The 9,880-nt window shown below is 48.6% G+C and overlaps 1 protein-coding gene across 1 annotated transcript; it reads left to right on the top strand.

Moving 5' to 3' along the window:
- Positions 1 to 201: 201 nt before the first annotated feature.
- On the top strand, positions 202 to 9,634 carry LOC309687267 (uncharacterized protein). Its single transcript, XM_082502119.1, has 2 exons — positions 202 to 595; positions 1,048 to 9,634. The coding sequence occupies exon 2, from the start codon at positions 1,127 to 1,129 to the stop codon at positions 9,119 to 9,121; it is 7,995 nt and encodes a 2,664-aa protein (XP_082358245.1). The 5' UTR covers positions 202 to 595; positions 1,048 to 1,126; the 3' UTR covers positions 9,122 to 9,634.
- Positions 9,635 to 9,880: the final 246 nt, after the last annotated feature.

Raw genomic sequence — 9,880 nt, forward strand, 5'->3', positions numbered from 1 at the left:
CACTTTTCCCTTTTTTTTCTCCTCCAGCACACAGTGAAATGACTATGCCTATCTGGCCCCGATAGTATTGGTCTATATATAGAGGAGCCCTGTGACTGAGCTGGCTATAAGTGTCAGATTCCAGGCGCACTCATCCGTCCTGGCTGGATCAGCACCTGCTGCTAACTATACACCCACCCACCCCTGTGCCGCACCCCATCCCAGCTCACACAGGAAAGTCTGTGCCCAACCAAACCCCAGTCTGCAAAAGAAAAGAGATCCACATTAGATACAGTAAGCACTTTCCCTGTTGCCAGTGCAGAAGGGAGGAGCAGAAATACAGTCCAGGAGATGTAATATGTCTGAGTTAGATGCCCCTCTTTGCTTTTTCTATTCAAGTCTGATACATGGCAGTGCCTCTGACACTGTGCTGTCAGTGGGCCACCGGCAGACAGAGCTGGACGGATCTTCTCAGTCCTGGATTCAGCTTATGAAGAGAGGTTTTGTCAGCTTGGGGTGTTTTGTGGATTGAACGGGTAGTTTGTCCGATTTGGGACGGATACCACAAACAAAGAAGAATTCAATGTCCCTGGGAAGTCTTCATCAGTGGCTAAAGGTAGAGTATCAGCCTTTCTCTGTCTACTTGCACAAGGAGAGGGCTTTTTCTAAAGTTTGGATAAGGGATATGTGTTGGTGAAAGTTAATTTAAATATTGTTACTCTATGTATCTAGGATAATCTCTTTGTGAGATTCAAAATCTCTTCTTGTGAGATTTTGAGTCTGTAGCACAAAAAGATCTGGAGTCAAAATAAATGTTCATATAGCTTGCTGTATTGGTTTAATTACAAGTTACATAACAAAGGTATTGTAGATGGAGTTATTATTAGAACATTAGGGCACCGAAAGATAATTTCACTCTAGGGAAGTTAAGTAAAAGGAATCAATCCAATTCTAGGTTCTACATTTGTAATTTCTATACTTTTGCCTCTCACAGATATTTATCAGCTATTACTGGTGCTACAAATGAATGAGCTACACAATGTGCAGATGACTGTATCTTATTTCTAGTCCAGGAACGGAGCCCAGAACAGGCAAGAGGAGCAGACTGGACTGGCCACAGTGAGAATTTGGAGCTTGTGGACTAGCAATGGACAGCTGGACTCTCCAGGGGGACAGCTACTCCTTCCTGCGTAGTGCCCCCCGCACCTTTTCCCTTTGCCATCGTGACGGCACCCCCAACCACGTTGAAATATTCGACATTATCAACATCCCTTCTCAGCGCAGCGCCATCTCCGAGACCACTTGCCTGTGTGACATTTTCGGAGACGACTGTGAGTCGGCGTCTCTCTCAAGCAGCCCCGCTGTAGGGCCCTTTGTCCCTTCCCAGAGGGAGGTGGATGGGACGGCTGCTGCGTCACCTCTGTTGGACGAGCTGAACGATTCCTCTGGCTCTTACCACACGGCACAGGGCTCCAGTGAAGGCGAGGAAGGCTTTGAAGATTCGAGAGACAAGCTTTACAGTCCTCCACTGCAGAGGCTTCTGGAGGCCAAAGGGCTGAGCTCTAGTCATCCAGAAGTTTCTGAGGACAGCAGCGCAAATTCACAACCAAGAAGGCAATCACCAGCACCTCAGCTTAGCACAGCAAGCCCTTCTTTCCAAAATCCCAGCACTGGTGAGAGGACACCTTCTCCTGAACATAACAGCCCCTGTATCTTCAGTCCAGAGAGAAGACTATCATCTTTGTCCTCCTCCTCAGCTGAAAAAAGGCCTTCATCGTCCTCACCTGATCCAAAACAAACGCTTTCAGAACCTGAACCAATAAGAACAACTCCTTCATTCAAAGACAGCAACAGCAGCCCGTCACATCAGTCTCTAACTCCAAGTCCCTCTCTTGAACCCAGAAACTGTATCAGCCAGTCGTGCTGTGAATCGGTGAACCCTCATTTTTTACCTGAGTTTGGAGTAGCACAAGACACACCTGAGCCAAAAGCTGCTAACTTAAATCAAAACAGCAGTCCAGCTGAGCTCCCATCCAAAGACTTTTCTCAGGATTTTACAGAATCAGCCTTTGAATTAAGAACCTCTCATTTATCCCCTTCACCTTCACCCACAGATTTATTATCTAATTTAAGAGAAACACCGGACTCCCCTGAGCTTAGTCATAGGTCCTCCTCCTCTGACACTCAGGCTTCATCTCCTTTCCCTGACCTAAGAGGGAGGATCTCTTTACCTGATCTCTTCAGCAGAGGCTCTACGCCTGAGATAAAAGATTCTCCCCGCACATCAGGTCCCTCTACTGCAGAAAGAGAAACAGCAGCTACTCCTGAAAGCCAAAGGTTATCAGTGGAAGCAGGCAGTTCTGTTTCCACTCCTGGCCCACGATACACCCCTCCCTCACCTGTCATTTCAAAAGCATCATCCCCTGAACTTGTGGAGGGTTCGGTCTCACCTGATTTCAGAAACACAGCTCCCTCACCTGGCTTGCTCAGCGCTGCCTCTCTGACCAGACCTGGGTCAACAACTCCCTCTCCTGAACGCTCACCAGAAATAAGACAGGCGACTTCCCCTGTGGTAAGTTATAGTTTATCTCCCTCACCTGCTTTTAGAGACAGCTGCTCTCCCATCGAGCACAGATATACTTCTCCCTCACCTGAAATCAGGATTACAGCATCCTCTCCTGAGGTTGGCAGGAAAGAGCAACCTGTATCAGCTTCTCCTCTGCTGGAGCCTCTCTTCGACACATCCCCATCAAGAAGCCTCACTTCCTCCCCTCACATCACAGGAATTTCTTACTCTGTTGTTCAACCCGAGGACAGGAGCAGTCCCCCATTTCCTGAACTCTCTCATCTCCCCGTCCCAGAGCCAGATAATACACCCATCCCCTCTGAAGAAAGGAGCCTCACCACAAGCAGAGACGATATAGCAGAGTCCATTGGCTGCTTCACAAGCTCTGCCCCAGAGACTGAAAAAACTCTGCTACATCATCCCAAGCACCAAACACCTTCACCTCAGCCAAATCATCAAACTCCCTCACCTGAACCAAGATTTCAAAGTCCTTCACCTCAGCACAAAAGTAGAGATCCATCACCTGCTGCCTCTCCGCACAGGTGTCAGCTATCACCAGCAACCCTCTCTGCAGACTGCAACCCTCCCCTTGGATTAAATACCCTTTTGAGTGATAGGGACTCTTCTTCAGCAGTTATCGCAGAAACACAGTCTCCCACATATTTGAGAAAAGAGAGTGTGCCACCCTCATTTGAGACAGTAACAAGGGACAAATCACCTTTGGTTGCTGAAATCAAAGGCAGTTCACCAGCTCCTCTGCCTTTACCTCCTTTACCTATTTTACCAGAGGGAAAGTTAGATTGCCCTCTAAAACTGCAAAGGGAAGAGAGAGAAGAAACACCAGAGGAAGTAAATATAAAGGATAAATCAGGCGCAGCTTCTTCCCCTCAGAAAAAAACAGATATTCATCCCCTCTTTTTTCAGAGAGAAGACACTGATAATAATCTCCCTTCTGAAATCAACTGTCCTTCTCCTAATCTTCTAGTTCCCAAGAAGAGAAGTCCAAACCTCTCACCTGTTCACGGGGTTAAATCAAATTCACCTGCGCAGCCTCTGTTTGCTGCTCATTCCCCAACTTCTGACAGTAGCAGCTCTTTAAAATCTACATCTGAGACCTCGGGAGGACAGCTGTTAACCAAAGTTAGGCCTGAAAACAGAGAGAGGTTCACAGAGGACATGTCCCATCATGCAAACAGAAGGCGGACCCCCTCTCCGCCACTCACCAGGTTTACACCTGTCCACATCATCGCTCCTGAGAAACCATACAGACAGTGGCAGAACAGAAGCCGCAGTCCCACTCATGTTGGCGCATCCTCACCTAGAGGCAATTTAAAGAAGGCGGTGACAAATAGGGAAAGCCCCGACAATAATAGCCAGGCCCACTGGGTCAGCCCAGGAAGGCAATTGGGAATGGAAAGGGGAATGCCACTGGAGCAGGAGAGGCAGAGAGGCAGAGAGAGGCAAAAGGATAGGGAGATGGAAAGAAATAGGAAGAGGGAGGAGCAGGTTCCTGAAACGGAAGAGGAGGGGTCGCAGGGGGACACCAGTTACAGAGGGGAACAGGTTGAGCTGTCATTCAGTGCCAGGAATAGAAAAGGACCTGCGAGTCGCGGTGCAGCTCCCACAAGCAGAGAGACCCGACAAGGGTTGCCAACAGCGCATTCCTATTCGGAGAGCTCGTCTGCCACAAGACAGCTACAGCAACAACAGAGTGTTCATAGACTCGCTTCACAACAAGCCACCAGGGGTTGTGCTGCCAGCAGACGACCTCAACCTCCTGCACCCCGAACAAAGAGCAGTGCTCCCGGACATGCGGCCTCATACAGGCCCGGCCGAAGTTCCAGCTCCAGCATGGGGAGTGAACTTGATGAGGCAGACGATGAGGTGAAGTGGTTTACAGATGTGGCTTTCCGCAGCCTGTCAAGCCCTGATATAGATTACCTTGACATGTACAACTCAAGCCACCACTCATCCGCAAACATCTCCCAGCCATCTACCCAGGAGAGCCCGGCAGGGATCGGCACTGCCTGGCAAGCCTATGCTGACTTCAGAGGTTCTGTGCCAAAGTTGGACCATGATGAACTCTCCTCCCAGCAACCATCTGCATACTTCTCAGATGGCTTAGATCCATCTAGGCGCTATGAACTGGGCAGCTTTGAATGCGTAGATGTGGCTGTGGAAAGGGAGGACTCCAGGAAGCTGAGGAGAGGAGTCCCAAAGAGACAGATCCAGCTGAAAAAGAGGAATGATGCTGATGGGAAGCAAGACGGAAGCAGTGGAAATAGCAGTCCTGGGCTAGCAAGCATGGTGGAAAGCTACTCCCAGGCAAGTCAATCGAGAGGGACGTTTGTGAGGCAACAGAGTACACCAGCAGCAATGCACGAGCACTACCCCTCTGACCACAGCCCTGAGCCCCATCTTCCCAATGTCAGAAAATCCCAACTCCAGAAATCTGCTTCTATGGATGAAACATGCACGAAAACTCAGATGGCTTCTTGCCTGATCAAGAATGTGTTGTCCAAAAAGATGCAAAGTGCTGATAAACAACCTGATGAACAAGCAGGCGAAGGATTGAGCCCCACATTTGAGAAGAGCAGTCCACCAGCTGAGAGTCAAGTGGCACCACTTAAAGAATCACCAAGACCAGACATACATGACCTAAGTTCCAGTTTTCAATCGGATTATAGCCTTTCATCGGAGAGTATTCCCATGAGAGGGGAACCAAGCGCCAAGGATGAAGCTAAACCACCCAGAAGCTTTGGTGTGAGACCTAGTAACAGGCCGAGCTCATCCAGCAGCTGCAGGAGTGTTACCTTTTCCCTTACTGACAGTGAAGAGGCCGATTCTCAAAGCAGGAATGCAGTGCTGTCGCGATCTGAAATGCGATCAGAACTGAAGGTGCCATTCGATAGTAAGCAGCGCAGAAGTGGAGAACAACAAGCAGACTACAGCAAAACATACAAAAGGGAGGGTGACGACTCAGCAAATGCCACAGAAACTCCTTCTGCCGACGCAGCCCACAGCGCACAGTTCAGACCAACAATGAGAGGGGGCGTGTGTGAAAGCCGGGAGGAACCGAAACAGTTGCAACAGGGTGACAACGGCGCCTTCATGTCTAAAACGCAAGAGATCAAACTGAAAGCTGTGGGGAAAAAGAAAGCCTCTTTAAATGTGTGTCTTACACCTGAAGCAGAAAGCAAATCTGAGAGTACTTCACCAGATATATTTTTTAGACAAAACATGGATGAGAAAACAGAAGAAGAAGACGGAGACGAGAACAATAAAGCAAAAGGCCCGCTTCACAAAGTTAGAGATGTGAGGCGGCTCGTGAAGAATACTTATAATCTGTCCTTTAAAGCATCTAGTGCTGAAGAAAGTGTAGAAACTGCTGATGAAAAACATAAAGAAGAGGCCATAGCAGCAGAGGAGATGGATTTAAGACAAGGGATAAGGAGGGAGGAGAGGAGGGAGGAAAGAGCAGAGGAGTTCATGGCGGAGAGGACGGAGGAAGAGAAGGAGGAGGCAAAAGACTCAAAAATGTTAACCCCATCTCCACCACCTCACAGCAAAGGAAAGCCTCTGTCTGGTCCACAGCCAATCCAAATAGAATACAAAGCTGTTTGCTTGAAAGAAGACAAGAATAAAACATCGCGTGTCAAAAAAGACTCAGAGAACCTAGGTGACAAATCCCAGGTTTTTTCAAAGCCCATCACCGATGTGAGCAGAGAATTGCAGTCTTTGAATGCACCAAACAACACAGCGTCAGATACTGAAATATCCAGACCATGTGAGCCTGGTGTAAACATTACAGCAGAACCACGAGAGACGCTGCCAGAAATCCACAAAGTTCCAGACAGTGAGGATAAACCTGCTGCTGTAAGAACAGACAGGAAGCATCACATGCTTGGAAACCTCCCTAAAATGCCCAGTAAGGAAAGAGAGGTGTCCACTGCTGTAGTGTTAATCAGGGAAGGACCGAGCAAGACCAGGACATCTGCATCTCCCGCCCAGGAGATGGAGATCCAAACCCCAATCCTAGCAAGGCCTGCTTCAATTTCACCTAAGCCCACTACCCCTGGTAGTGCCCCTGCTACTAGTGGCCACTCTGTGTCCATGTTATTAAAGGAGAAAGGCTACCAAGCTGACATTGGAGCAGTTGTGGGTGACAGCCAGAATGTATCTGGAGTTAAAGGAGTTCCCCGCAAGCATGTGAACTCTCTGGAGATCCCCCTTCAGACCGTTGCTCCTTCTGACGGAGGTTGGAATGAGTCTCATAGAGAGAGGACATTCTCCTCCTCATCTACCACTTCCGTCCCCTCAGCAGTGTCTGACAGCACAGATGCAACCACAAAAACCAGGGAAGACGAGGGAGGTAGCATAAATCCTGCAGAAAAAGACACTGCAAAACTAAGGAGTTTTTCTCAGGAACAAGACCCACTCCCTACCAAGCAGAGGGACGTGTCAGATTTTGAAGCTGTGAAGAGATTAGATCCCACTTTCCCCCCGCGGTCACCTGCAATAAGGAGATTCAAACCACAGCCGATTCAGGTGAAATCAATGTCTAAAGAACCACAGAAAAAAGACATTCCCACAAGCTCTACTGGAAGCTCTACTGGAAACTCTAGTGGAAACAGCAGGCCTCAAATCATTGAAGTTAAATCCATAGCTAAAAATTCCCAAAAGCCAGTCGTGCCTCCAAAGCCGAACTGCAAATTTAAACCTGCAGATTTTGGTGTGACATCAAATGAAGCACATAGATCGTCGGCAGCAACATCGACTGCAAAGTCACAAAGTGACGAGAGGACTCAGACGATTGTAGTGAGCTCGCCAACAATCTACAGGAAGATTTCCACTGACTCCACAGCAACATCTAATTATTCAAGAAAACTAGCCGTGTCAGCGGTGTCCAGCCTCAAACCTCCGCCCAGCAAAACAACTTCAACTGCCAGCTCCAGTCTCTCAAACCAGTCAGCAGAACCTCCAGACTCAGAGGCTACTTGTGACAGAGGGCAGATGCAGCAACCAGCTGCCTCTCCTCAGACTGCCAGATGTGCACAAAAAGCTTTAACCTCAGTTCCAACATCAACCACCAGCTCAAGTGTAACCTCAGCTGCAGGTTCGGTTTCTGACCCGATTGCAAGCCAAACTACCGCACCCGCCTCAGCAGGAGTCAGCAAGCCAAGCCAGCCAAGCCAGCCGGCTGTTATGGATCGCGACAGCCAGCTGCAGTATCCCAGGGCAGCAAACCTTCATCAACAACAAACTGTGCCACTGACTTCAAACAATACAACACAGCCCACTGCTGTTTCCACAACACAACTGCCAAGATATACGCACCAGCCATGCCACAGATCTCTCTCCAGTGAGCGCTCACAGAGGACCGACGACCTGCATTTTTATGCCTCTGATGACCCTCCAAGCTATGATGAACGAGAGAGCTTCAGTCCACTGACGCTCCCGGATTTGACACCCTTGAGATCAAATCGCTTTCAACCCTCCTCCCGTCCTCCTGCCTGCCCCTGCACAGCTGGTTGCCCCACTCACATTGGTCTCCACCCTCCTCACCATCACCGAAGTCCCCATAACCTCACCCCACCGGCCCCCACGCATTCTCCGGGCCAGGCTCTACCATACGCAGTGGCACAGCCTCCTCTTCGGCCCCACCAGTGCAGACCCGATGCTCAGCCAATGAGCTACCAGCCAGGCTCTCCCAAATCAAACCATTTTGGTCCAAGCCAGCAGCCAACAATATACCAGCCTCTCCACCAGCCTGCTCCCTGCGCTCCTCACCCCTCACTCATGCAGGCCTGCTCTGTGGACCGCTCGTTGCCCCCACCCCAGCACATTGACCCTCGACGGCCTCCTGTGCACAGATCCCCCCACCAGCAGCCACCGGGGCTGATAACTGGGGCTCCTTACAGCGATCCCAGCCACAACCACTCCCCTGGCCTTCCCTCTATGGATCCTCAGTTTCTATGTGGCACTCAAAGCATGGCAGGGCCTTCCTATGGCTCTGAATACGGGGGTGACAGCTCCAGTTTGTACTCAGAAAGCAGCTATGGGCAGACGCCTCGCAGAGTGCTCCTGGATCCTGAAACAGGGAAGTACTTTTATATTGAGGTGCCTGTTCAGCCTCTGAGGAAGATGCTGTTTGACCCAGAGACTGGCCAATATGTGGAAGTGCTCATCCCACAGCAAACAATATCACATTCAGGCCTGTATCCGCCCTCCGCAGCCCCCTACCCACCCCTCCCTAACCCCAGCATGTACGCCCCTGCTCCACAGTACATGCCCTATGCAGCTCCTGCTCCCCCAGCCCAGCCCCAGCCACCCCGGTACCCCGAAGCATCAGCTGCAGCAACAATGCACCCAAGCGGCTCCGGGGTCGGCTACAGAAATCCCTCTGGTCAGGGTTCAAAGCCCGAGCCTCAGAATCATCCCTCAGTGGACCACAGCTACCTGGAGAGCATGTATTATGTCCCTACAGGGATGAATACAAGCCCCAATCCCACCCCACCAGACTATTACCACAAACATCCCCCCAACTTACCCCCAACAGGGGGGAAAAGGTCCTGAAATAGAGGGTAGAGGCCGACTTCCTGGAGCCTGTTAGGTTTAAAATACACAATGTATAAATGGAGTGTCCAATGTTAGCCTGTAATGTTTTCACATTGCAACTGAAGACAGCAAGTCTTTGGTTGTTTTATTTTTTATTTGCTACTATGTGCTATGCCAAATAGATGACTCTTGGGTATTCAAAATGCAAACAAGAAGGCCTTGTGTTTGAGGCGCTCTTTAAAAGTACTAACAAAAATGTGTATGTAGGATAATCAGGTCGTACTCTAAAGTCACTAGTAATGTGCAGACACTTTAAATCCATAAGTTTATCGATAAATTGAGGTGTGTATTTTCTCTACAAATATCTCGAAAAACAAAACAAACTTGGAAATAGTGTTTTAAAAGAACCTCATATTTATTTTATGATTGTGTTTCTCTTAATTTGATTAAGTTGGTGCACACGATGGCTGTAAAACAACACATCAATGCCAATAAAATGTCTCATACAAAATTTTCTTTTCTTTCTTTCTTTGTATTTTTTGTTCTGATGCAATACTTTAGCCTTTATCTTGAAGCTGTTTTAAAATACTGGAAATCTTTGGTCATGCAACCTTTAATTTCGCGCATCGTAGCAATCTGATTCACAGGTTATTTCCTGATATCAGTAGCTTCGTTTTAAAGTGCTTTGTTTTAGGATGAAACATTAAAAAATATAGACTTATTTAAAATATATTTTGATAGTTCATAGTCTAAAAAACAATTAAAGAGATCCAAAAA

Source organism: Aulonocara stuartgranti (assembly GCF_965226115.1).
Source record: "Aulonocara stuartgranti genome assembly, chromosome: 2".
NCBI classification, from domain to species: Eukaryota; Metazoa; Chordata; class Actinopteri; order Cichliformes; family Cichlidae; genus Aulonocara; species Aulonocara stuartgranti.

Coding starts and splice junctions, on each gene's coding strand:
- LOC309687267 (XM_082502119.1), top strand. CDS start 1,127: ATGGACAGCTGGACTCTCCAGGGGGACAGCTACTCCTTCCTGCGTAGT.